At 40.6% G+C, this 27,999-nt stretch overlaps 1 protein-coding gene across 2 annotated transcripts in view; it reads left to right on the forward strand.

Annotated features, from left to right (window-relative positions):
- PDZD2 (PDZ domain containing 2) overlaps nucleotides 1-27,999 on the forward strand; it is a 348,033-nt gene that overhangs the window by 291,530 nt on the left and 28,504 nt on the right. For both annotated transcript variants that reach the window (XM_004422700.3, XM_087443167.1), the window contains exons 7-17: nucleotides 4,252-4,363; nucleotides 10,332-10,477; nucleotides 13,526-13,645; nucleotides 14,450-14,564; nucleotides 17,315-17,388; nucleotides 17,534-17,759; nucleotides 18,571-18,688; nucleotides 20,341-20,473; nucleotides 24,984-25,065; nucleotides 26,497-26,531; nucleotides 27,279-27,435. In XM_004422700.3, coding sequence (XP_004422757.1) covers nucleotides 4,252-4,363; nucleotides 10,332-10,477; nucleotides 13,526-13,645; nucleotides 14,450-14,564; nucleotides 17,315-17,388; nucleotides 17,534-17,759; nucleotides 18,571-18,688; nucleotides 20,341-20,473; nucleotides 24,984-25,065; nucleotides 26,497-26,531; nucleotides 27,279-27,435 — 1,318 coding nt within the window. The remainder of the gene's footprint in view (nucleotides 1-4,251; nucleotides 4,364-10,331; nucleotides 10,478-13,525; nucleotides 13,646-14,449; nucleotides 14,565-17,314; nucleotides 17,389-17,533; nucleotides 17,760-18,570; nucleotides 18,689-20,340; nucleotides 20,474-24,983; nucleotides 25,066-26,496; nucleotides 26,532-27,278; nucleotides 27,436-27,999) is intronic.

Here is a 27,999-nt window from a genome sequence, read left to right on the forward strand (position 1 = left end):
GGTCGCCACCACAGCATGGCTTGATGAGCGGTGTAGGTTGGCACCTGGGATCCAAACCCGTGAACCTGGGCTGCTGAAGTAGAGCCCGCCGGACTTAACCACTATGCCGCCAGGCCAGTCTCAAGCCTGGGCTTTTAATGACTCTCCAGGTGGTTCTGACGCACACCAAAGATTGTGTAGGTCGTTCCTGACCCCAGGAATCTCCCTCAAAGTCAGGTCCCCTCTAAATCCCTGTGACAATCACTTTCAACTCCTTCAGCCATTTCTTTTACCACTGCTTCAGCCTTAGCTTCACTCCCACTTCTGGAGATCCTCTGTTGGTGACTCCTGAGCCTTCAGGGAGCTCTTGTGCAAGCAGGCTTGCTTTTAGGCTTTCTCCAATCCCAGTTTAGAATTCAGCTTGCTCAAGTCGCATCCATTACCACACCTTCATCTGCTTACTGATTTCCAGAATTGTGTTGCTGTTGTCTTCTATTCTCTTTGCCCTTGTGGCATTATGTCTTTCATTTTTAAAATCTCTTTCCTGTTATTTTAGAGTGATTTTAAGAGGGAAATCGGCCATCTTTAATCAGAAGCCTATATCATTTAATTCTTAAATCAAGCCCCATTTTTCAGATGAGGACGTTGAAGTTCAAAGAGGTTGACTTACATGCCTAAATTGCTAATAAATGGTGCGACCAGGATTTGTGCCCAGACAACTGGATTCTTAACCGTTCTGCCCTACTATCTCGCTATAAAACCAGAAGCTAAAGATTCTTTTTCACTGAGAGAATCTCATGGGTAACAGGTGTGCAGAACTTCAAATAGAGAGGCTCTAACTTAGAAATTGGCAAATTATGTTAGATTCCATTAATATAATGGCATTGTGGTATAACACATGAATTAAAAATTGCTGATGAATAATAGATTATATCAACTGTTTCTCTGAGCCAGAGGCCTTTCAGGAGAACTTTTTGCATATTTCATTTTAGAACAGCTAAAATGACATCATTTCCAGAACAGTTTGATTTGGTCTTTGCATCTGAAAAAAAAATACAGCAAAAAGACTCTCTTAGAGTGTGGACATTTTCAGACAATAGTCATAAAACTGAAAAGAGGCTCGTTGTAGTCAAAATTGCACTTTGTATGTTGCTACTTCCTGAAATAACCTGGAACTTACGTATCTAAGCAACATACTTCCTGTTCATTGAGTTACAAGCCACCTAAAATCATGGCAGACCAGTTTTCTGTTACAAGAGGAAATGGTTCCATTTAACTTCAGAACCCTGTGCTAATGCTTTCAGGGAGTTCTGAAATAAGGTTTCACTCCTGTCTTGAGTTCAACAGTGTACCGTTTGCAACACTTTGAGATGTGTCTCCGTCCATTCTTATTGGTTTTAGCTACCGGCTTTCAGTAGTAATATAACATACACCATCTTCACTGTAAGATTTCTTTGGTATAAGAAATCTTCTTGGTATTTTATAGAAACCAAATCTCATTTCATTCTTTGGTGCATATGAGGATGAAAAAAAAAGAAAAGATTATTCCTTAAGGCTGTGATTCTCTTACTTCTAAACCACCTCCCTCAGATTCTGAAAATAAAGAAGGGTTGACAGCATTTGCGCTTGCATCGTAAGGACTTCAGATTTGACGTGGTGCGTGCGTGCTCTTGTAAAACTCTCTGCCGCTCATTTGGTACTCTCACTCTCTTAACACACAATCTAGCCTATTTCCTGGATATATGTTATAAACAAAAAGGTGTTACTTGAGAGTCTTAGTTTTATTTCCTCATCTGTCAAATGGAGATATTATTTACCTTGGGACACATGTTTGCTATGAAAATTAAATGGAAAAAAATGGAAGTGAACGAACTATACAGTACAGTACAGTACTGATCATCCAAAGTGTTAATTTAAAAGCATATTAAGGTGGAGGAAATATCTTGGGAATACACGAGGCTAGAAATCAGGAGACTGAATATGAAGTCGCAGCCTTGCGTAAAATGAGTTGAATAGCCTTGGGCAGACCACTTGCCTTCTTGGTTCCTCGTATGAGTGTTTATGTCGTCTCCAAAATTTCTCCGATTGTATGAAAACCTGGGGCTATGCTGGAAAAATAGAGAGGAGAACGGAAGGAGGAAACTTCCTCAGTCCAGAAACAGTAGGCTGGGATTGTTTTTATCCCTTGGCATGAGCATCTCAGACAGGCTTTCTGATGGTTTGGGCCTTGGCCACTGTGTGAGACGCCACCTACTTAATGGGCACCAGAGGAGGGCCTGGCCTGCAAACCGAGGAATACCTTTCTCTGTGGGCTGATAGCCTGGGTCAGGTGGTGTAACCAGAAAGAACCAGGAACTTAACTCAGTCTCCAGTAATTGCTATTTACAGTCTGGAGACAAGTTCTTTCCACAAAGTTTTCAAGCCAAGCAAAGGAGAGGCCCTGAGGCTTCTCTCTGGATTATTCCTATTTGCATGTCTCTTCCTGTGCCCCAGATCTCTGGCATGTCTCCAAGAGGGTTCTTTTGCACTGTGTATGAATTAAAGTCACAGTTTGGGGTTGGGAAAGACGTCCCTCTAGAGAATCTCTAAAATCATCTTCAGGATTCCATTCTTGCCTTTACTTCGTAATTTAAACCTGGAGACCTGCCAATCCCTGACATTGTAATAAGAACGCACCAGATTTATCTTTGTTTTACATATCAGGATTAATTTGTTTTCCCAATGCCCCTTCCTCAGTTTGCCAACATCTCCTCATTTCTCAGACATTTTTTTTCTTTTCCTCTTTCTCATCCAGAAAGATACTTGAACTTGAGGGGGAAGGGAGAATCTTCCAAATCTTATTTATATATTAAATATAAGATTTGTATGTAAACAGTTACCTCTTAAAAGGGAGGGTTACCTGGGAGATTACACTTGCTGCTTACCTTATACATTTTCAGACACTGAATTTGATATACAATGTATAATTTTTATTATCCGTTAAAATTCATGGATTTTTTTACATTATATTTACATGACTTTCCGACGACTGCTAAGGGTTAAAGGATATCTTCTATGTCTTTTTAAAGTACATATACGTTCCTTAGCCTGAATCTTATCTGTTTTAATTAATATGATTTTCTTTTCTCCAAAACCTCAAAGGAAAACAAAATTTCAAATGGGAAGGCTCATTTGTTTGTTGTATCTCATAAGTTTTATACATGTAAATTTTTTGTGTGTGTGAGGAAGATCAGCCCTGAGCTAACATCCATGCCAATCCTCCTCTTTTTTTTTTTTTTTTTTTTGCTGAGGAATACTGGCTCTGAGCTAACATCTATTGCCAATCTTCCTCCTTTTTCTCCCCAAAGTCCCAGTAGATCGTTGTATGTTGCAGTTGCACATCCTTCTAGTTGCTGTATGTGGGACGCGGCCTCAGCATGGCCGGAGAAGCGGTGCGTCGGTGCGCGCCCAGATCCAAACCCGGGCTTCCGGTAGCAGAGCGCGCGCACTTAACCGCTAAGCCACAGAGCCAGCCCCCCTATACATGTAAATTTACCCACAAAATTTTTTATAAACATTCTCAAGTGCATAATTCTCCTTTTCCTTTCTAATGAATGGAGGTTTTTTTCTTAGCCTGTTTAGCTTTTCTGGGATGGAGGATCCAATGGACCTTGGGGTCGTCCTTTCTGCATCACCTCTTGGGGTCTGGTACCGTAGACATACAACTTACAGATGTGTGAGCTGACTTCTGTGGACGCCTCCACGTAGCCTGGGCCATGCTTGATTATGGGAGGTGTGTGATCAGTACTCAGGAGTGTAGCACATGGAACATCTGGTTGACCCAAGGGTGTAGTTATTTGGTTGCCACAAAATCAAAGTCTTACAGTATTTTAATAACTCTAGAATTGAGTTTAAATTTCTGGCTCAGTATTTGTTGCAACTTGCGCTGTAGGATAAAGCACTAGCCAATAAGCCAAGAGACCTGGGCTCCAGTTGTGGCTTTGTGACCACCTTGGTGATCTTGACCCACAAGTTTCCTCAAGAAATAAATGTCCCCTGGGGTTCTTTCCACTTTGAAACCTCCCTTGTTCTGTGCTGTGCAGTGAGACGCATGCTGTCTTAGGAGGAGCGCGAAGCTACGTGGTTCCAGGTTATCTGAAGGGCTGTGCTTTGATCCCACGAACCTTTTTTCTCACGTGACACCTGTATTGCTGCTCCTTGAGCCTTGAGATAACTCTTGGAGGGAATCTCAGGCCAGCCTCTCCCATCAGCTCTGTGCTCTCTGCATTTCAGATGCCTGGGACAGAGGAGCCCCAAGATTTGTGTGGCCTCGAGGAATCCAAGGGGAACCTGGAAAGTCCCAAACAGGGCAGCAGTAAACTGAAGCTCAAGAGTCGTCTCTCAGGTAAGCAGAACTCCACCTGAGCCGGCCTGTCTGCAGATGAGCTTCCAGCCTCAGTAGTGGGAAGATAAAGCCATTAACAGGATGAGCTCTTTCTTTTCCTTAAAACCTCAAAATTGTTTTTCCTTTAGATGGTGCGTGCCCTGGGCATAACCACTGCATGCATCCTGGCTGCCCACATGAATATTTTTATTTGAGTCATAGTGAAGTGAATGTCAACGTCTCTGTCTCTGCTTAGACTTAAATTTCCTGTGTGTTTGGTCCACTTACTTCAATAGGTCTTCAGGTGACCGTTTCACTGTGGAGTATTCCTGATGGCCTGTCTTCCCAGCAAACACACCTCTCCCCCAAACTCTTGGTCCACCAGAACATGGGGCAAAGAGACGGGATGGAGTTGCAGCCTTTGGAACAAATAGATTTAACATTTCCCAGGTGTAGCATTATAGCAGCGGGCCTGTGTCCTGAGAGAGAAAGTCAGTGTTGAAAGCAGAGGCTGTGTGTGGGGACCCATGATGACTTTGTGGGTCCTAGGCACTTTCGTCCTGACAGGCTCTTTCCTCTATAAAAAAATATATATATGTACTAAAATTATATTTTATTGCTGCATTGGTATAAAGATAGAAGCTGGATTATTGTTATCTATTCATTACGATTGCATTCATTTTTTTTTCCTTCTGAATTTAAACAAAATTAAAATTAAAACATTCTGTGGGACTCTAAAAGTGGTGTGGGCTCTGGCACTGTGTCTACTGGCCTAATGGGGAAGTCGGCCGTGGCGCCCCACCCATGAAAGATACCTGGTATAGCAGGAAAAGCAAGCATTTGGAAGCTTGGCAGGATCGTTTACCCCTCAGCTCTTGAGTTACCTTATGACCTTGGGCTGGTTATTTAACGTCCCTGAACCTCCACTCACTCACCTCAAAAAAGGAGATGATAATCCTAACTTTGAAAGGTTGAGCAGATTAAAAAAAAAAAAGCACAGAAAAGCAGCTAGCACAAAGCATAGTCTGTTAACATCCAAAGAATATCTACTTCCTCTTCCTGCCACCCAAATCAGTGGAAAGGGTTGGTGTCTATGCTGCCAGCCAAGAGCATCTCCCTCCCGCACTGCCTGGCCCTCTCCTGAGTTATTCTCAGGAAGGGTGGCAGGTATAGGACCATAAAATTTTATTTAAAAAAACCTGAGTAACAAAATGAATGACTTTGTATTTATAACTCAGAATAATTAGGCAGTATATATCTGAATGAATGTTAGAACGTGGGTTTGTGACAAAAGGCAATGTGGTGAACAGAGGCTGATGAGTCTGAGGGGAGACGTGGTGCTGAAGGTCCTCACGTGGAGACAATGACCAGCTCCCTTTCGGCCCTGAGGAACAACTGAGAGCAATACATTTAACTCCTGCGTGTGTTTGGGGGCGGGAGTAGCAGGGGCATAGAGGAGATCTTTGGGTTCAGCTGTCTTGGCAGGGTTGATGAACACCTTGTAAATGGTCCCCAGGGGAGGGCCATGGAGCTCTGGGGAAATATCAGGAACCTTTGGAACCAGTGCAGTCACATTCCTCATTTTATGGATAAGACTGGAGAAGTTAAGGGAATCTCAAAGGTCACTCATTCAGGGCCAGCAAAAAAGATCTACCTCCCAGACAGAGTTCTTCTTACCTACCCCTCGGCTTCCTGAGGATCTTGAGAGAAATCCTGATCCCCACTCTGGGCTTTATAGGTACAGGTGTGGGGAGGGGGATACAGCAGAGGACCTTCCAGATCCGTAATTCTCTGTTTATACTATTAATTTAGAATGAGCAACACATTCAGCTGAGTAGCAAATCCAGGGCTGGCTACTGTTGGCCACAAATGGATGTCACCATCTCTTCCTGTATCCTTCCCAGGCATCCAGAGCTATAATAAGGAAATATAGAATAGTGGAAGAAACATATGCATCAAGTCAGGTAGAACTGTGTTCAATTTCCAGCTCTGCCGCCACTGCTGTGTGACCTGGGACAAGTGACTTAACTCCTCCAGGTCTCTTTCTTCTTGTGTAAAATGAGGATTATAATGTACATTTATCCTGGAAATCAATGTGAGTGCCATCTAAATGCTGGGCTTTGTTGAAAGATCGAGTTGAGCGGACATAGGCCCTCACCAAGTGGTAGCTGCCACTGTTATTACCATTGTCATCATTAATATCACATTCATCACCATCATTTTCATTTTCATTATCATTGTTCTCTTTCCCTCTCAAGAGGGGAAGATGCTTGAATGAGTTCAGACAGGAAGTTTCTCAAGGACTTACAGGCCACGATAAGGCACGCAGGAGAGGTGGGGAGACTGGAAGTCTCTATTGGTTGTGACCTCAGGGGAGGCATCCAGAGGACGCAGGATAAAGGAGGGCCAGTACCTTGGCAGGATTTGGCAGAACAGAAGAGGAGGAAAACAGTGGTCTAGACTTGGAACAAAACGCACGAGAAATGTTTAAGGACAACAGGGAAAAAAAATTGGTTAGAGAAGTTTTTGGCAACTGTTTTTCCTCCTCAGCTCGCTGAGAGATCCAGTAATCCAACGGTAACAGTGATTCAATCCAGCAGAGCTTGTCAGAGATTAGGGGAAAGGAGACCCTTGGGGTGGGAGGTGATAGTGTAGGCAAGGTTAGGTAAAGTGGTATTTCTCTGATTCTCAGTTTTGGAAAGGATACGGGCAGAGGACAAATCCTCTCCTTTGAGAATCAGCAGGCTAGAGTGATGAATTCATGTAGCAGGATAGTGGGAGATAAGACGGGAAAAGTAATTTGGAGACACCTTAAAGAGGCTTAAGGAATTGGATCTTCTAAAGACATTCAAATACGGGAGATTTTAATGTGATCAGCTCCTAATTTGTCCTGTAAACTTAGATATTTATTTCATATTTTCTCAAAGTGAGTCACTCTGGTATTCACATATCAGTATATTATCTACAGACACTACTGTATGTGGTTTCTCTTCTGCTGATGGCAAGTGCCTCCTTGTCAGCTCAAAAGGAATTTTCTTCTAATAAATCTTTTTCAGATGAGTAAGCATGCCAAGGTAGATTAATCTGGTCATGAATTATTAAGGAGGTTCTATAAAGAGGTTCCAGCTATTTCCACTAAGATTTTTGCCCAGTCTGGCTCCAAAATGACTAAAGTGATTTCATGGAACATTTTTTCCGATATTCTAACCTGAGTTTACTTTATACCTCTTTTTTTGCCAGCAGGATTCCCTCTTAATTTTGGTATTTTTGACTTATCCATGTTAATGCCTTAGATTTGTGATCTTTTTAAATGGAAATTTTTCTTTGATTGCAAAGGAATTTCAGATGTTTGAAAACCTGCCTCACAAAGTTAATATTTAGCGTTTGAAAAACCAAGCTTTTAGTGATGTCCATTATAATATAACTGTATCAGCACTGTTTTGACTTTTCATCACTATTAAAAACTCATCAATATATTATTTTCTAAAAAGTACAGAATCATCTTATTTTATTCCATGAAAAACGTCCCAAGAAACTTGTAGGTAAATTGAAATTTTAGGTCACCAAATGAAACATTATATAGTCTAGGAGAACTTAATATTCCCAAGAATCTGTATGTGTGTATAGCTATGTACACAAACAAGCAGATATACATATATAGTATGTAATGTAAACACTGTAATGTGATTATAGCTATATTCAATGTAATTGAGCCATCATTTAAGATTAAAGTCCCTTAAATTATCTTATTTTTAAATAGCATATGTAATATAAACTAGGTGCTGATGAAGGTGTCTTTAAAAATCATTACTGTAAAAATTTCTTAAACAAGACACATAAGTACTAACCATAAAGAGAAAAATCAATATATTATACTACATTAAAATTATGAGCTTGTGCTCATCAAAAAATAACCATTAAGAGAGTAAAAGTCACAGTGAGAGCAGGTCACAGACATGGAGAAGATATTTATGATACATAGATCCCACAAAGGACTCATATCCAAAATATATTAACAATAAAAACTCCTATAAATTAACAACAGAAAGACAGAAGGTAATAAAAGAATGGGCAAAAGACTTGAACAGGCACTTTACAACCTTACCAAAGAAAAATAGCCAATGAGGGCCAGCCCCGTGGCTTGGCGGTTGGGTGCGTGTGCTCTGCTGCTGGCGGCCCGGGTTCGGATCCCGGGCGTGCACCGACGCACCGCTTCTCCGGCCATGCTGAGGCCGCGTCCCACATACAGCAACTAGAAGGCTGTGCAACTACGACATACAACTATCTACTGGGGCTTTGGGGGAAAAAATAAATAAATAAAATTAAAAAAAAAAATAGCCAATGAATATTGGAAAAGAAACTTAATCTCTCTAGTCATCAGTGAAATGTAAATTTTAAACCACAATGAAATACCATTATATATCCACCAGAGTGGCTAAAATTAAAAAGATTGATACTGCCCAGCATGACAAGGATATTGGAGAAACTAGAACTCACGCATGCTGCTGATATAACATCAGTAAAGGTGAATGTGTACCTGTAACCCAGCAACTCCTCTCCTAGGTCTACATCCCACAGATATGACATGAACAAGAGACAGGTTCAAGAATGTTCAGTAATGGTATATTCTAGATCAAAGGTCAAAGTACCACCTACAGCTATATTTCTATGGCCCACAAGCTAGAAATGCTTTCTACATTTTTAGTGGGTTGTAAAAAGATTTTAAAAGAATATGCAACAGAGACCATTTGTGGGCCATAAAGCCTAAAACCTTTGCTATCTGTTACAAAAAAAGTTTGCTGAACCTTGTGCTAGATCTAAAACTGGAAACAGGGGCCGGCCCCATGGCTTAGCGGTTAAGTGCGCATGCTTCGCTATTGGCGGCCCGGGTTTAGATCCCGGGCGCGCACCAACGCACCACTTCTCTGGCCATGGTGAGGCGGCGTCCCACATACAGCAGCTAGAAGGATGTGCAACTATGACGTACAACTATCTACTGGGGCATTGGGGAAGAAAAGGAGGAGGATTGGCAATAGATGTTAGCTCAGAGCTGGTCTTCCTCAGCCAAAAAAAAAAAAAAAAAAGAGGATTGACATGGATGTTAGCTCAGGGCTGATCTTCCTCACAAAAAACAAAAAACAAAAATAAATAAATAAAACTGGAAACAAACCAAATGTCCATCAGCAATAGAATGGATAAATAAATTGTGGTATGTTTATGCGATGAAATAGTATACAGAAATGGGATGAACAACATGGTCTAATTTCACAAGCAAATGATAAGAACAAGGAGCCAGACACAAAAAAGTATTCTTTATGCGTTCATTTACATAAAGGTCAAAAACTGGCAAAAATAACGTATGATGTTAGAAGTCAGAATAATGGTTACCCTTGGGTGAGGGGTGGTTAGTGGCACAAAAAGGGTTTTTGAGGTCCTAGTAATATTCTGTTTCTTAGTCTGAGTGTTGGTTATTGGTACATTTACTTTGTGAAATTTCATGAAACTGTGTACTGATGATTTGTGCACATTTCTGTACGTTGTTATACTTTAATAAAAAGTTGATTTAAAAAGTCATTACTATACATGAAAAAAAGCATCTGGCCCAACAATGGAACTATACCAATGACAAAGTGATATTCCTCCATCACTAGAAAACCGTCTACTGATACCATTCTCACTATTGTTTGTTGGCTTATCAACCACGGCTACATCTTACTTGGATGAAACATATACATTGCCCCTTATCCAGTCTGGTCACTTCAAAACCCGGCACTTTCTTCATAGTCTGGCATTAATGACCTCAACACACACCTAGCTTATGCAGAGCTTGGTGGTAGAACACGATGAGCTTGGTGCTTTGACAGTATTGGATGCCAGGCCTTCTGAAAACCATGCATGCAGGTGTAAATGCAATGAGTTTATACCTATGTATGCTCTTAAGATTCTTTTCATCCCATATCAAACCACGATGTTTTCTTCTTTTTTCAAGGGGGCATACACCGTCTAGAGTCTGTTGAAGAATATAACGAGCTGATGGTGCGAAATGGGGATCCCCGGGCCAGGATGTTTGAGGTCTCCCGAGATGGCCGAAAGCACTCTCTTCCACAGCTACTGGACTCTTCAGGAGCGGCACAGGTAGTCCAGTGCCATGGAGCCTCTTGCTTTCTCGTACAGTCGCAGTTGCTTGGGTAGGGTTGGAAGGGCGTGTTTCCAGCCCTGGGTCTCTAGGCTTGCTTTTATTCTTTCAAAGACCAGCAAGAGCTTCTGTGTTCTGAAGAACTGCCCATCTGTGTGGACCAGGAGTATCTGGGACTAGAGATACAGTACAGAGAGTGAAGTCTATCCAGGGAGGCTAGAAGGAAGTCAGCCTAATATTTGAAAATAGAAAAAAAAAAAATCTCTTGTTGGATCTTGACGCGTTGATCCCCTTCCTACTGTGTGTTTTGGAACCGAGAGCTGCTTTCAACTGCCAGGAGACAATGGCGCCTCACGGTCTGTGGTAAACCACCAACGCTTGTGGACGCGTCATGTGTCCACAAAACAACTGGGTGGGTGGGTTGGTGTTGGGACGTGTGAGAGAGGGAGGGAGTGTGTGAGTGCGCCTATGCCGTGCCTCAGATCCTACCTGTTACATAGTAATGACTCAAACAACCTAGGTCAGAAGGGGCTGCAGAGAGGGGTGAAGTAGGTGGTGATGTTAATATTCCAGGGCTTGTTCCCATCAGAGCTCAGGGCTCCATAACCCTGCCTAGAGGCTCCTCCTCAATTACATCATCCTCAACCCAGTCAAAACTGGGTAGACATCTCCTAACCAACTTAGAGGCAGGCTCAGTCTCTGGGGAACTTGTGAGGTGTTCTTTGAGTCCTGGCACCACCAGCCAGAGGGCTCAGGAGGAACCATTGGCATCTTGTCCCCAGGCCTACGATGGAGGAGCAGGGTGTGGCAGCAATGACACCCATAAATGCTTTGAGACTCATAGATGGTAGAGTTCTAAAGGACCTGAGTCAAGTCATCTGGGTTGACCTTGGTCCTTACTTTTGGGTTGTTATCACCATTTTACAGATAGGACAACTGAATCTCAAAGAGGTTGGGTATTTTGCTCGAAGTAGTATGCCAGAATCACTGTGAAGAAAGTTTTACCTAACCAGTAAAATAAAAAGTGTGCATGTTTCAGAGGCAGATGCTGATCAGGCTATTTTGTGTTGAATCCAACCAAAGGCAACTTGAGTCGGGGCACTGAGAAAAAGCAGAGCAAAAAACTTGGATGGGACGTGGTTGAAACTCCTCCGGACCTATGTCTGGAGACAAGTCTTCAGCCTGCTCAGAGTGATCCAGTTGGACCAACAGAGTCAGGAGGAGATCCGAAAGTTGCAGGAGAGCCACATTGTCAGGCTGTTTTAGTTAGGGAGGAAGATGAGAGAGGGTTTACTGCCATCACGGCCAAAGATGGTCTACCATTGAGGTGGTGATTTCTTGACTGACCTGCTGAGGAAACCTGACCGTGTTTATAGCCCAGAAATACCTGTTTCTAACCAGGCTTCCAGGAACCAGGAAGCACAGGCTAGTGAAGATTTTAGAGAAGAGACTTTTTTCCCCCCTTCAAATTGTTCTTTCTCTTGTCTTCTCTTATTTTCTGACCTTTTTTTTCACCCAGGGTTCACCTTTCTTTTTTCTTGTTCTCCCTCCCTCCACTAAAAAGTATTGTCTAGAGTAGAACTATACAACAAGGCTTTCAGCCTGATGGAAATGTTTTGTATCCGTATTGCCCAATATGGTAGCCACGCGTGCCTACTGGGCACTTGATAAATGGCTAATGAGACCGAGGAGTGCATTTTTTATTTTATTTCATCTTAATTTAAATATAGACAGCTACAGGTGACTAGTGGCTGCTATATTGCACAACAGAGGTCTAAAACATGCAGTGGGACCCCTGAAACTCTTCAAGAGAACAGTGAAGCATACACACCTCCACACCTCTGGTTCCCACTGGCTCCTAAAAAAGAGAAAGAATGAGGTGCTGCGGGAGATTGGTGAAAAGAGAAAGAGTTCCCTTACAAGTCCACACACGAACTTCTGTATTTAAGGGTTGAAAACCCACGAGCTATGTCTGGCCGTCTCCATGATGGTTTCAGTAAAAGGGTAATAACCTTGCCAAGCCAACATCATTTTTTTAATGAATCAGAGTCTCGGAGGCCAACGTTGCTGGCAGATAACTTTGTAAAACTGCAAGATATAATTGTTCTAAGCTGCCAGGAATACAAAAATATCATTAGCAGACATTTCTACCTTTGAATGTAGAGTATACTAATTGAGGATAAAAACTATTTTCTGATGTCTCTTTTCTCATATTAAACATGAAAGCGATTTTTTTTTCTGCTTATGCTGGAGTATCTGTGTCATTTACAAAATTTATTATTCTAAGAAGAAGAGCAAGGAGCAAACTATAGAAGGGCTTTAGCAATAGGTTCACTGAATCTCTTGTTTATGTTATAAATAGTGTGCCCTGGTTACACTCATGTATATTGTGGGTGATGGACAGGAAAAAGAGATCAAGATTTGAGCTGCTACATGCCAGGAAGGGAAGGTGTGGCTTATGGGAAAGTATTTTATTTTCCAAATGTGAGGGATTAGAACTGAAGCTGCCGCAGTTTCTCAGCAGGCTGTTTTATATGGAATAACAGTTATCTGGGTTTGCGGTTTGGGTTTTATAAGAAACAAGGGCTTACTAAGTTTTTGAGTGAGTGAATTAAGCTTAAAATGGCGAGATACTTTCTAACCATGATTGTGAAGTTGGGATGAGGGCAGGGGGTGACTTCCAAGGGAAGCTGACCACAGGGTGGTCATCCTACATCTCTGAGGCCTCTTGGTTTATGGTTCCTGACTCCATTCCAGAAAGCAAGAAGCAGGCTGTGTGAGGTCCGGTCGAGGAAAGAGCACACCAGGTGTTTGCAGCCTGCCAGTGGTTCTTGATGTGGAAGAAAGCATGGCAATCTATTGCAGTAAGGGCTATTCCTCCAATGTTATTTATAATCTTTCTTTAAGCCCCTGGACCAGAGATGGACCAAAGAGAAATAGCTGTCTAACCCAAAAGACAACTGAGGTTTTCAAAAATCTGAATATATTTTCAGGCCACAGAAGGATAAATGAGACTCTCTCTGACCTTGCCGTGTGCTGACTTTTAGGAATACCACATTGTAAAGAAGTCCACCCGCTCCCTAAGCGCTACTCAGGTGGAATCTCCTTGGAGACTCATTCGGCCATCGGTCATCTCTATCATTGGGCTGTACAAAGAAAAAGGCAAGGTGAGCTCTTTTCTGCGCACTGTTTTGCTCTCCAGATAAAGGTTAGCATATGTTTTTTAAATGGTTACTTTTTTTATTATTATTATTTTTACATGAAAGAGAAAGTAAAAGGGATAGCGAGGAATAGATTAAGTGGCCTTTGTTATGGATCTGAGTGGATTCCCGGGCATCCTTTCCTGTGGGCCTCCAAGTGAGATGGTCATACCCTTCTTGGCCCTGTGATGTAAGGAGTCACCTCCTGGTGGCTAGAGCACAATAAAGGTAGAGTAAATGCCCCAACTGTTAACACTATTGAAAGAAAATCAGACTCCGCAGTTTCAGGGAATACTCCCATATATTCTTTTGAATGAATTTTATTGCGTTTCTATTATCATAAATGGAATAATACAAATAACTTGATATTATATAAAATGGAAAGACTGAAACAAGGAATAAAACAAATATAGCACCTGCATAATGTGAAATGGCTCTCATGAGCTATTGATTGATCCATGTGAAATTGTCATTTTTGGAGATCAAAGATTGTCAAACATTGGCAATTTCATATGTTTCAACCTAAAACTTTCTCCCTTTAATGTAATGCATAGCTAGCACAATGCTAATAGATCTGAGGAGGGAAATGGAGAAGGGAACACAAACTTGAATTTACAGCTAGTTAACTTAATTCTGAGCCTGGTTGAGAAGGACACCTCAGTTAAATACTACAGTGGGACGAATGCCCTCACTGAAATACTGCAGTGGGAAAGGATGCCTTCAGTTAAATACTGCAATGACAACCTGGACCCCCATCTGCTTTGGGTGTAGGGTCTTGGCTTTAGCATTGCTGGAGGTCGAGACTGCGTTCGAGGACAGATGGGGATTTTTGTCAAGACCATTTTCCCAAATGGATCAGCTGCAGAGGATGGAAGACTTAAAGAAGGTAGGAGAGAGCCTCTTGGTGGTCCTCAGTGGACATGAGCTTTGATTCCATGGTAATCTGTTCCCTTGCAAGATGTGAAGTGAATGGCACAGCAGCTAAAGCCATGGGCTTGGGAGTTGAGTAGACCTGGGCTGAATCCAACACTTAGCACATCATGACCTTGGACAACTGATGTAACCTGAGCTTCACCTTCCTCAGTTGTAAACTTGGAATATTAATCCCTACTTTGAAAAGTTGTTGTGAGGATTAAACGAGATGATATGTGGAAAGTGACTTAGTATTTTTATTTTGGTTTTTAAATGTCTATCTTGTCCCCTTGGTCCTTGATCATGTTCCTTGCCTTGAAGATTCCTGTGAGTGTGCAGTCCATTCTTGCTCAGGGCTGGAGTACATAAACATCTTGTACGTTCTCCATAGCACCTCCCATTTTGCCATGCATAAACATACTAGACAAGTGCTTGTTTTTCCTCCCAGCTTTATTGAGATATAGTTAATATATAACATTGTGTAATTTTAAGGTGTACATGATGATTTGATATATATATATATATATATGTCAAAATGCTTGCCACAATAAGGTTAGTTAACACCTCCATCACCTCACATAATTTTTGTGTGTGTGTTCAGAACATTTAAGTTCTACTCTTAGCAGTTTTCAAGTACATAACACAGTATTGTTAACTGTAGTCACCATGCTGTACAATTAGATCTCCAGAATTTATTCATGAATCCTGATTTTTCTACTCCCTTATTAATACACTTCCTTCATGAAATGATTAAATCATAATATTTCTAGTTACCTTCAAAAATGTTATGACTGGAGGCCGGCCCAGTGGTGTAGTGGTTAAGTTCGCACATTCCACTTCGGCTGTCTGGGGTTTGCAGGTTTGGATTCTGGGCGCAGACCCACGCACCACTTGTCAAGCCATGCTGTGGCAGGCGTCCCACATATAAAGTAGAGGAAGATGGGCACAGATGTTAGCTCAGGGCCAATCTTCCTGACACACACAAAAAAAACTTAAAAGTGTTATGACTGTTCAGTTGATCCAAACTATAGGTGCTGTGGTGTTATCCTGGCTTTTTTTTTTTTTTTAATCCGATAAGAGTGAATTGGAGTCTCCCGTTTTTTGGCAGAGCAACCCTAGAAGCCTGTATGCTAACAATAACACATGACCAGGCTTAATATTTTGATGGCAGAATATTTCTTTCTTTCTCTTAGAGGAAGGGTTAACTTCCAGGTGGTGTTTGTGTCTAGTTTCAGAACAATGTAAAATTCTAGCAGAGCATTTTTATAATGGATGTGCCATGTGTTCACTTGATTGAAATTCATCCTGCAATGCTGGCAGAATAGAGCAAAATGGAAACAAAAATCAATAGTTAGGGAAGGTTAATAGCACTTGATTCTTCTAAATACTGTTTTTTCATATGTGTTGATTTACAATAAATGTAAGTCATTGGAATGGATTTTCAACCTGTTGAATGATCTGTCTTTTAAAAATCTTTTATAAAGATTTTTAAGAGCATGAGCAATCATTTTAATGTTTCTATCCTTTTCCCACATGGAAACAAACCAAAAACCTCACCTAGTTGAGTAATTGATTATGCCGGCTTATTTTTAAACAGATTATTTCACTTATTTTACAACTTCTGTACTGCGTTAAAGAGAAGGCACGTAACAAATGCATGGGATGCTGCTACATTTGTAAACTCATTTACAGGATTCCTTTAATCAAATGCACAATGTGTGCTCCTGGCATTGGCTGTCCATGAGAGGTGAAAGTGTGTGTTCTTATGCTGCTTTGCACTTTGTCATAGGTGAGGGAAGTCTCTCTTCTGTCCTGCACTGCTGTGCAGGGTTCATCTGTTCTCTCTGGGGCCCCTTTGTAGTGTTTTTGATGAACTGCTATTCTAAAAAACAGACTATGTCACAAGAGTACAAACCAGAAACAAGCTCTGATAAGTCACCGAGATATCCAAGCTCTTCTATATTCCCACCACACACTATCAACAGCTTGAAAGTTGACCTGACAATATCTTATTGAGGTTGAAGATGAGTCCAGGATATTTTGAGAGAGAGAGTGCAATTTGACATTAGCCTAGAGTAATCTCTTAGATAGAAGTATATAGTAACTTGCCAGCTTAATGACTGAGAACCTAGAACAGCACCAATAACCTGGAACAGCACCAATAAGACCAGGCCTCTAGACCATTTCTGGAGAAGAGGCTGCCATTCCTAAATAACATCTCACAAGTTTTTTGTCTTTATCTTGAAACCATTTTCCATACACCGTGATGATTCTCCAGGCTCAAGGAGCTTGTCTTTCTGCAAATATAGGAGTGGCTTTTCAAATGTTGTGTGTGTTCATTCTTCATTGCCAGTGGGTTTAAGTTTTTAAACAAAGACTGTAAAGAAAGACTTGAGACTCAGTTTTTACAGTTTGATCCCTAAACATTGGACATCTGTTATCAAACTTGGCAATGGCTAAATAAGATCTTGATGCTTCCCATAGTTGTTTTAATTAAAGATGGAAATACAGAATTACTGCAATAGAATATGCATTGTCATTGATTGTCCCATTTTGTGACATTCCTGGAAGCTAAGCTAATGAAAGTGGATTGGAACAATAAAATTCGTTTTATGGAGTGGTAAATCAGGGACCGTATGGTATCCTATTCTAGTACTGACCAAGCAGTTAGAGTCCAGTAAATTAAAGCTTGATGTTAATGTAATTCTCATATTTGGTCACTAGGGGATGAAATCCTAGATGTAAATGGAATACCAATAAAGGGCTTGACGTTTCAAGAAGCCATTCATACCTTTAAGGTAACAACATTCTTATTGACCTCTTCTATCTTGTTTTTCTTCCTTTGTTTCCTTCTGGTGTGGGCTTGATGATTCTTTTTTTTTTCACTCTTTGGTGTAGGGACAGTCTGAATGTTTTAGCCCTACTCTGTTCTTGTTTTCTCAGCAAATCCGGAGTGGATTATTTGTCTTAACGGTACGCACAAAGTTACTGAGCCCAAGCCTCACGCCCTGCTCAACACCCACGCACATGAGCAGATCCAGCTCCCCAAACTTCAATGCCAGTGGAGGAACCTCAGTGGGAGGCTCCGATGAAGGCAGTTCTTCATCCCTGGGTCGGAAGGCCCCTGGGCCCAAAGACAGAATTGTCATGGAAGTAACACTCAACAAAGGTGATACTAGCTGTTCCTCACTTTATTACATTCTCTCAAATAACAATTTGTAATCTGTTCTTACATTAAATTTTTATATTCTTTCTTTGAATTCTTCCTTTGGAACAATCTGCTACCAACAACATATGGTATTCTTTAAATGGACAGTGGGATTAAAAGTAGAGATTTTAGTCATTTTGCTAAAGTGAAGGCGAGTTACCGGTAGCACAAAGTCCTTTAAGCTCTCCCCAGATGAATCAGTGTGTGTCAGAGACTCATGTTAAAAAAAAAAAAAAAAAAATGACTGACTAGCTTAATTCTAGGGCTAATAAAAAATTTTAAAGGCCAAAAGATTATAGTTAAAAATACAATTAACACCAGTAACTACAAGTCATGAGTGATCACTAAATCTTACTGCTTTTCATCCTTTTTTTTTTCCTCTTCACCTACTGTAGAAATATGATGAGCAATTAAATAACCAAGAGATCAGTTGCTAAAAAGAGAGGCAAAAGGAAACCTAAAGTTGGGTATCCAGAATAAAAAATATTACTTCGACTCTGCCTGTTTCCAAAAACAGATTTGAGGAGGCTCTTTAGACTAAGCAGAGAGTGGACCATGGAATAATTCAGTCCATAGTTAGCCCCTGGTTCTGCTGTGAACTCATTTCATTAACAGAATATGACCATGTTGACAAAGAAAAGCAGGATTTATATTCTGAGTCTGGTCAAAAAATAAATGGTTATTGGTCTAAATATACGTTAATGCAGTTTCAAGTCACTTAAACTTCTTTTCTTTGTTTGATTTTGTTTTCTTTGAATGATGCCTCTCACAGAGCCAAGAGTTGGGTTAGGCATTGGTGCCTGCTGCCTAGCTCTAGAAAACAGCCCGCCGGGCATCTACATTCACAGCCTTGCCCCCGGATCAGTGGCCAAGATGGAGAGCAATCTGAGGTTCGTTGTAAACCTGGTGGTATAGGGTTCTGGCATGTTCGTGAATATGTGAATACATGCTCATGTAAGATATCTGCCCTATTACATTCCTTTGTGGGATTCTAAATCTTTGTATTATTTACAGTAATATAGCCAGGATTACAATTAATAGCATCTCTAAAGATGAAGAGCTAATATAAATGAAATTTGGTTGAATTAGAGAACTCTGGATCATGGCTTTCCCTCCCTATTTTATTCCATTTGGACTCAGAAGTTTAGTCTCAGAAACTTGACAAAATCCAACTTTATATAGATATCTATGAGGATCTAAATATTTTCTTTCACTTTTATATTCATTTATGTGAAATTCATATGAGATGCTTGGAACTGCTCATAATGGTCTAGAATCACTGGATACAAGAGAGTCATAAAATCATGCCCTTGAATAAATAATAAGAGAGTAAAGGGAGGCTTTTATTATTAAGTATAATCTGTTGAACCTTTTCTGTTGTTTCATTCCTGTTTGAGTGGTGATGTCTAGATGTTTATTGTCTGAAATCACTGCGTGTCTGATTTCGTAATCCAGCTAGTTGAGCTGTAGTATGGGTATTCTGTTTATACGAGAGATGTCTCGCTATTCTATCATATAGTAATTGCAGTGGGCCTGTGCCCACCTAAACTTCACAAGAATGTACACGTATTGCACAAAGCACTCTGTGCAAACAGTATCACCTTTCTCCCCTATAAGCTTCTAAGTCCTTGAGCAGTTGAGCAATTGCTAAAATGACATTCCTTGAGGTTGCCATTTTGGGGCCCTGTTAATAGATTATATTATGTTTTTAGTTAATCGTCAGAGTGAATTTCCATACAAAAAAAAATTTAGCAAATCATCCAAAGTACATTAAAGAAAATATACTTTTAGAACCCATGGAAAAAAATCCTTTAATGACATCCCAAGATGATGTTTCTTTCTTGAATGGTTCCATATGTCTGGAGTCTGCCAAATGAACATTCTTCAAACCCCACATAAAGAGTCTTTGTTCTCTCATACTGAGTTCTCTCCCTATAATTTCAAGTCAAAATGGGCATCTTGTCCCCAATTTCTCATTTGTTCAAATTTGAAACGTTTTTACAAATTCTTGGGTAACCTTTGAGCTTCAGATATTTCCTCCTTAAATTATATTACAATAATCATTTCAAGATGGTAGGAAAAAAAGAAACTGATGGTGGTCGAGGGGCTATCACGTGATGATCAAGAGGTAGACAGACCTGAGTTCACCGGTGTGTGACATCTGGGTGACCTCTCTCAGCCTGTGGCCTTATTTACATAATGAGAATAATAATATCTATTCAAAGCATTGTTATGTAAATTGCTTTGTATAGTGCCTGGCATACAGTATGTGCTCAAGAAATGGTAGCCTTCATTGTTCTTGTTATCATTTTATTTAACTTTACTACTGCAAATTCGGGTAGATATGCATAATAGACTTTGCCAATTTAAAATCAAAAGTGTTTATATGAATGTGTTGCTTTTTTACACATATGCAAAGATGAAAGGATGTCATTTGCTTCTTTAAAGTATTCAGAAAAGATATCATATTATAAACCTCTTCCAGAAGGAAATCTTGTAAAAAGCTGTTACCACAGAGTGTTGATTATGTTGCCCTCCCTAGCCGCGGAGATCAAATCCTGGAAGTGAACTCAGTCAACGTTCGCCATGCTGCTTTAAGCAAAGTTCATGCCATCTTGAGCAAATGCCCCCCAGGACCCGTTCGCCTTGTCATCGGCCGGCACCCTAATCCAAAGGTGAAGTATTTCATACAGTTCTGAGTATGGGGAGATGGCTTGGCTATTTGCCCAGTAGCGGTGACACACACAGTGTATTCCTATGTCAGTGTATACTGTTTGGTGAGACCGCTCACCCAGCTCGGGATGGGAATCAGCCTGTGACCACACAGTGGCCGGGGTAACTGATACACATGGGGAATGAATCATTGATCTGGACTTCTTTGTCTTCACACTCTTAGAAAATTTTATTAGGAAATTTTGACAATGTTATTGGTGAATTTAAAATTTGGTGAAAGGTAGGAGTGCTGGGTCTTGAGTAACCCCCACCTGGCTCTTTGATCTCTGGTGAGATACTTAATCTCTTTGGGTTTCTGTACCAAGAAAATCTGAGAGCGTTGGACCAAATGATCTGTCCAGGCCATCCTTGACCTGAACAGAATATTTCTGTAGTTAAGACTTAAGAGCCCACTAATTCTTTTTCAGCATCAATATCACACTATTGACTCATACTGAACTAGCAGATAATCACAGCCCCTGTATCGCTGGCCTCTGCTGTTACTTGGTTGTATCTCTTCTATAGTTGTGCATTGCTTTTGATTTTTTAAGCTAACCACAGGACACTTCAGCAAGTTCAACTCAACCCACTTTGAGCACTGTTTTTTGTTGTTTTGAGTACTCAATTAAAAATCTTTTTAAATTAGCTTTTCTCTGATATTGCACTCAAGTTGTGTTTTACAGAATTTAACTTTTTCCTTTTAACAACTCAAAATACTCATTAAGATCTTCCCATGCCTGTCATATAGCCACTCTTTGTATTATTAGTGGTAGTATTTGATTATATCCTAAATGGTCCCATGGTGCTGTGCCTGATGGACTTGTGTGCCATTTGAAGAGTAAGAAGTCTGTGCCCAGAGACCTTGCAGGTCCTCCCATGTGCCACGTCTGAGATTTCTTTAGTGTATTATGTATTCTAGCTTATGTCATGGCATCATTTTTAGTGTCTTGGTGGTGTTCGTTTGTTGTATTGTTCTCCTCAGTACAAATAAGCACTGTGGAGCTGTGCCTTCATGCCTTGATCTGGGAAGGTGATGTCAACCACAGTGCTTGGACAACGATTGCCATTAGACCAATTCAAAGTCAACTCTACTGTTTTTCCAGATTGTTTTCTTTTGTCTGTGTGCATTCTCAAAAATGCCTTACATAAAATAGCTTTAATATAAGATCAAGTCCCCCTTCCACCTTTTTTCATTTTTTCTACTTGTCACTTCCTATTTTTCTCCTTTCTGTTTTGTGGTCCTGACACTTTCCCTTAGAATCCATTCAGCTTTGTTCCCCTGCTCTCCCCATGGCTCTCTTTGGGTCACTTCTACCACCATTATGCCTCACAGTCACAGCTAGAGCGTTCTCGGCTCCTTCCTCCAGGGTCCTCCCTCAGTTTCTACCACCCACATGGCCACACCTGCTCTCACCTTAGGAAACAGTCCAGTAAGCTGTGTCTGACCCACACATCCCGCAGCAACGTGATAGAAAATTAAGTTCTCAGCGGTTTACAGTCATTGGCTTCAAGGCATGTCTGACTTCAAAATCCATTCCAACGTAGCACAGGTCATCATTTGTTCGGAGGTCTGCTTCGTCTCAGCCCAGAAGCATCTGCCTAATTTGCCAATACAATCAAACATCAGAATGGCATTTCAGTGCAAAGCATAATAATCCTGATGGACTGGTGGTCTCTGATCCCGTTGGACACACAGGTTGATTGATGTTTCTAGCCACAGAAAATGGTCGTCATGATGGTGTTGGAGATACGTCCAGCAAAGCCAAATTTCAGTGTTTGTTTGACTAGATTTCACGTTTCTTCCTAGGTAAACATGGCGTTCTTAGTTGTAACATCATACTGTATTTTTCTTTTGGTCAAGATTCCATTTTATGTTTAATGTATTTTTGTACCTCTTATCCCAGCATTTCATGCCAGTAGTACATTTTGATACTGAATGTATGTGCTTCCTTAGTTTTCATGTTGTTCCAAGAGAAATACCACAAGGATTTTCTTTTCTTCTGTTTCTCATAATGACTCTAGCAGTGGCCGCCCAACTGGGATATGCAAACCCTCCAGGTCTAGACAAGCTAAGATTTGGAGCTGCTCGGGTAGCTGCTTCTAGCTTAGGTTAAGTAGAGGAAAGCAATAGAGGTCCGTTTTTAATTGGTACTAGGGCTTTCAGCATGATTAGAATTATCCAGAAAATCTTTCACTTGTTTTAAATCCCAACCATTTTTCTCCCATTCAGAAAAACAATAGCAAATAAAGCAAGTCTAATAATATCAAGAAAAATTTGCAACCACTGTTTAAGCTGATATTTTTCCTGTTTCATTTATACAGAATTACTCTTTACTTTATGAAGGTGTGTGTGTGTAAGTGCATACGCCTGTGTGCATGTATGTGTACATATTTTATTTCCTATGAAGGCTACTACAAAGTATTAAATAAAGGCCGTGATGTGATTATGATTTATCTATCAGGTTAAAATGTAATGCTGAATCCTGTATAGAAATATTTATTTACTTATTAAGGCAAAATTATCCTAAATAAGTAAATAAAAATTATCCAAATACTGTTCATGCTAAATGTTATTTTACTACACAACATTACCATTCTGAGTTTAAAATATTCTTACCTTTAAAAAAGAAACTCCATACAAGTTATGTAATTGTCTTTTAAAAGATCTCATAGTTCAGCATATATCAAGCTTTTAAAAAGTCTTCCCATGAGTAATGACAATTATGGATAACAACTGATGGAAAAAAAAATCCATAAATCTACGACGACACCAATATATATAGAAGGAAAGAAGAGTTATAAAATCACTATTTTGAAAACTTCATCGTAAAAATTGATTCAGGCAAGAATAATCAATGATGCTGAAACCACTGAGTGAAAATATATTGGGGAGCAGGATATTGCCATAGTCTCAAACTGTCTCCTCACAGATGACTCATTAATGACAGGAAAAAAAAAAATCCAGTGGAGAAATTTAGTGAACTCCATTCTAATCAAATGGTCAAAGTTATCACCAATTATGAAACACGCTGAACCTGAGTGCCTCTGTGATGCACTGAAAAGGAGACAATTTTTTCTCCCCAAATTTTTCTGCCCAAAAATGCATAATCTGAATCTAAGCATGAAGAAACTGTCGCACAGATCCTAATGGAGGGTTTGGATTGGCTTGATTTCTTCCCATATATCAGTACCATGAACGACAAAGGCTCAGAATTGTTTTGGATCAAAGGAGACTAAAGAGACATGACAGCTAGATCCTGAATTGAATTCTGGATTGCCAAAAAAAAATTTTCTATAAAGCATCACTATGCAAAGAAGTTGGTCAGTGGCGGTCCACTAGAGGTCCACAAGACGAGGAAGAGCGGGGACCAGAATATAAATTGTTACGTTACCATGCACACCGTTTAGTTGAGTTGACATTTTTCCCTCGCAAGACACCGTTGATGAAAGAAGCTGAGTGTAGATTTGCATTCTCAAGGAAAATCCTTATGTCAGCGAAGGCTGGCATCAGACTTTCTTTGAAGTACTTTAGTCTACAGACACACCTTTTTTTTTTTTTTTTTTTTTGCTGAGGAAGAGTCACCCTAAGCTAACACCTGTGCCAGTCTTCCTCTATTTTGTATGTGGGACACTGCCACAGCATGGCTGGTGAGAGGAGTAGGTCCGCGCCCAGGATCCGAACCCGTGAACCCAGGCTGCCAAAGCAGAGAGCGCAGAACTTTAACCACTCAGCCACAGGGCCGGGCCCTGCAGAAACGCTTTGAGTAGCGTTTCTGAACAATAGTATTAGGATAGTTGGCTAAATTGGAATATGAAATATATATTAGACAGCATTTGTATCAACATTAAATTTCCTGAATTTGATAATAGTACCAGAGTTATTTAAGAGAATGTCCGCATTTTTAGGAGATACATGCTAAAGTATTTATGGGTGAAGGGTCATGATGTCTGCAACTAACTCCCAAATGGTTTAGTAAAAAGTTATGGCAGTGTGTGTGTGTGTGTGTGTGTGTGTGTGTGTGTGTGTGTGTAAAGACGGGCATGAGTGTAAGTGTGCCAGAATGTTAAAAAATAGTGAATCTAGGTGAAGAATATACTATTCGTGTGCTACACCTGCAGGTTCTATGTAGGTTTGAAATTGTTTCAAGTTTAGGAAGAAGGAATTAGAAGTGAATATTCTAGAGAGAGGCAGATATCAGCCGTGTTGTTGGTAACCGTATCACCTGAATGCTTCACTTAATGAACTTGGGAACCAGCTGAAGGTCTCGTTTTGAATCCATTGTTCGAAGCAATCAGTTAACCCAGCTGTCCTTCCTCTACGACCCGAGTTATTGCTTCAGAGGATGGTCAAATCTTTGGCCCTGTGGTTTTCCTCTTTATCTGCACTCAGCCTCTGACTCCGAGCATAGCTGTTTTCTTGGGGGAAAATAAATAAATAAAACCATCTAATTTGTGCTTTCTGCTGAAAATCAGGTTTCCGAGCAGGAAATGGATGAAGTGATAGCACGCAGCACTTATCAGGAGAGCAAAGAGGCCAATTCCTCTCCTGGCTTAGGTACTGTAATTGCACATTTTCATTCACATTCAGAAGAGTTTCTCGTTAAGTTCCCCCATGGGGCACTCCCCCGTGCGATATTATTGGAGTCTGTGTAATTATCAGGTTTGGCAGAAGATTCTGTGCTTTCTCTTAGCTGCTACTTTTGATTTCTGCAGTTATTTAATGTGCTTTATTAAAGTTCTAATTATGCATGCTTCTTATACTACTTTATGGTAATTTGCAAAAATGAATTAGCAGCATTTCGTGTGTTTATGTACAATTCATCTGAAATGTTCTAGATGAAAATGAAGCAATAGCAAAATATCAGTTGTTTGGTAGGTGCAGAATATTATCCACCCAAAAACTTGGGATTTCTTTACATGAATTAAAAGTTTTAACTTAAGAAGGGTGATGGAGGCTGCAAAAAATCATGATTTCCCCCTTCTTAAGCAGAAAAGTTCAGGCAGAGGAAGGATTGAAATAGTAAAGAATTTCATATGAATTTAAAATATGAAATATTGCATTAAGTTTTAAAAGTAATGTTTCCTGTAGAATGGAAACCTAAATAAAAGGACTCTGCAAACATGTCTGAACTTGAGATATTACTGATGTTAAGTTTGATATCGAGAGGAAAAGGAACCGAGACATGAGTTACTGGTTGTCAGAGGAAAAGGAAGGCATCGGATTTTTTGGCAACCATGAAATACTCTGATTATTTGCATCCATAATTAATATATTTAAAGTAGGCACAGCTAGAATGGGCTCTTTCTTCCACCAGCTCATTCTCCTGACCTGCCTGAAAGCTGTCCTCTCATAATCCCAGCATATCTACTGGATCATTTATAAAAGATTTTATTAAGCCATGATCCTCATGTCCAAGACCCTTTTGCTTATGGCATATAATTTAAAGTCTCAGTGCTGAATCTTTTCATCCTTCAACGAAAAACTGCAATAGATATTCAACCCTCTCCCCAGTTCTTTCATGAGTTTCTTGGGTGGTATTCTTTTGTTCATTCATCCTTCAATCCATTCAGCAAATACCACTGAACACTTCCTAGATCCAGATGCAATGCAGAGCACTGTGGGGTCAGATCAGTGAAGATGTCAGCCCTGTGGATAGTTAAATAGTTGAGGAAGGGAGATGAGATGCATCCACTTATAATTAAATTATACTGTCTATGTGGAAATTGGTATAAATATTTGTGAAATTCAGAAGTTACTTCCATCTGAGTTAGGGCTTGAAGCATGAGCAAGATCTTGGGAGGTGGGGTGGAATGGGATAGACTGCATGCACGTCTATACCTGTGCATATGGCCCATCTGTGCCAGTCAAGCAAAGAGGGTTTTGTTTAATATGTTTGGTTCCTTCTTTTCTAGTTAAGGATGTGAGCCTATTCGTAAGGATTCAAGCTTCATTGTTTTGACAATATGGTGAATTTTCCCCCAACAGGTACCCCCTTGAAGAGTCCCTCTCTTGCAAAAAAGGTGAGTCAAGGCACGCTGCTGCCTCGCTCGGCTGGCCCAGGAACCAGTTCCTGGAGGCCATAATTCAAACCTGAGGGCCCAGCCCGTAGTTCTGTCCGTGAGTCATTTTTGGTCACTTTACACAGGAAGCAGAAACAATGCTAATTTGAGAACAAATATACAAATGTGTGTTTCTTTTATTAAATACACATCCAGGAAAAGAAAAGAGCAACAAAATAAAAGAACTGAGCTGCAGTTTGAAAGGTAGTTTTTAAACTGCTCCATAAAAATGGGGGCCCCACTCAGTTTTGGGGAGACCTGCGACTTTAAGGAGACTGTGGACTCTTTCTCAGCTGGCCATTCCTAATCCCAGTGGATCAGAGCAGGATTCAAACTCCCCGGTTTTTTGTTTCATCAATAGGCTGAACCAGTGGCTTGGAATTTCGTTCTGTTTTCCTATCTCTTCCCCCACTGTTTTTCCTGGGATGGTTCATATATTGCTGCTGTGGCTGTTCTGATCATTGCCAAACGTTTGGCCCAAAAAACTAGTTCTTAAAAACATTGTCTGGCAGCAACTGTTGCCTTTTTATTTGTCAATTGTTTAATTTAGCCACCCTAAAGTAAATGGAAGTGGGTGTTTACTATCACAGCTGTTTCGAATGACCGTGGATTAGAACAAAGTGTTCTTGGAAACATAGGAAATAATTACTGTTTAAAATAATCTGCTTGTGTTCCTTCTTCATCATCCAACACTGTCTTCTTCGACAGGACTCCCTGATTTCTGAATCGGAACTCTCCCAGTACTTTGCCCAAGATGTCCCAGGCCCCTTGTCAGACTTTGTGGTGGCCGGCTCTGAGGACGAGGATCACCAGGGAAGTGTCTGCAGCATGACCGAGGACGCCAGCCCGCCGCCCAGCACCTCCAGTAAGCAGTGACTGGTTTCCGACTCTGGCCACGTTGTTTTCACACATCACGGTGCTATAACATGAAGAGAGTACTGGAAACCATGCCTCTGGTTGAGTGGAAGCCATCTTTCTCCACTGACTAAATTCAGAATTTATTCTTGGAAAATGCAGCCACTGTTAATGACTGGCCACTCAATTCTGTGATAAATGGGCTGGGCACACATTCTATACCCAGAGTGTTGAAGGTGGCTAACCTGGGTCCCCTTTAGATGCTGTTTACGTAGCAGTGTCTTGAAATTTATGGCATCAAATCAGGGTTGGCAACCTGATGGCCTTATGTTTTAGGGGAATGCCAGCCAAATTCCAGGGCTCTTTCCTCACTAGGCCCTAACTTAATTCTTAGAAGGAGTGAGTCAAAGATTCAGAATGCGTAAGAAACAGATGTTATCAAACAGTTTTTTTAAAAAAATCTCATTGGGTGCCAGCCTGGTGGCATAGCAGTTAAGTTTGTGTGTTCCGCTTTAGCAGCCTGAGGTTCACGGGTTCAGATCCCGGATGCAGACCTACACACCACTTATCAAGC

This window comes from Ceratotherium simum, chromosome 18, assembly GCF_057802395.1.
Source record: "Ceratotherium simum simum isolate JZ-2026a chromosome 18, ASM5780239v1, whole genome shotgun sequence".
NCBI lineage: Eukaryota > Metazoa > Chordata > Mammalia > Perissodactyla > Rhinocerotidae > Ceratotherium > Ceratotherium simum.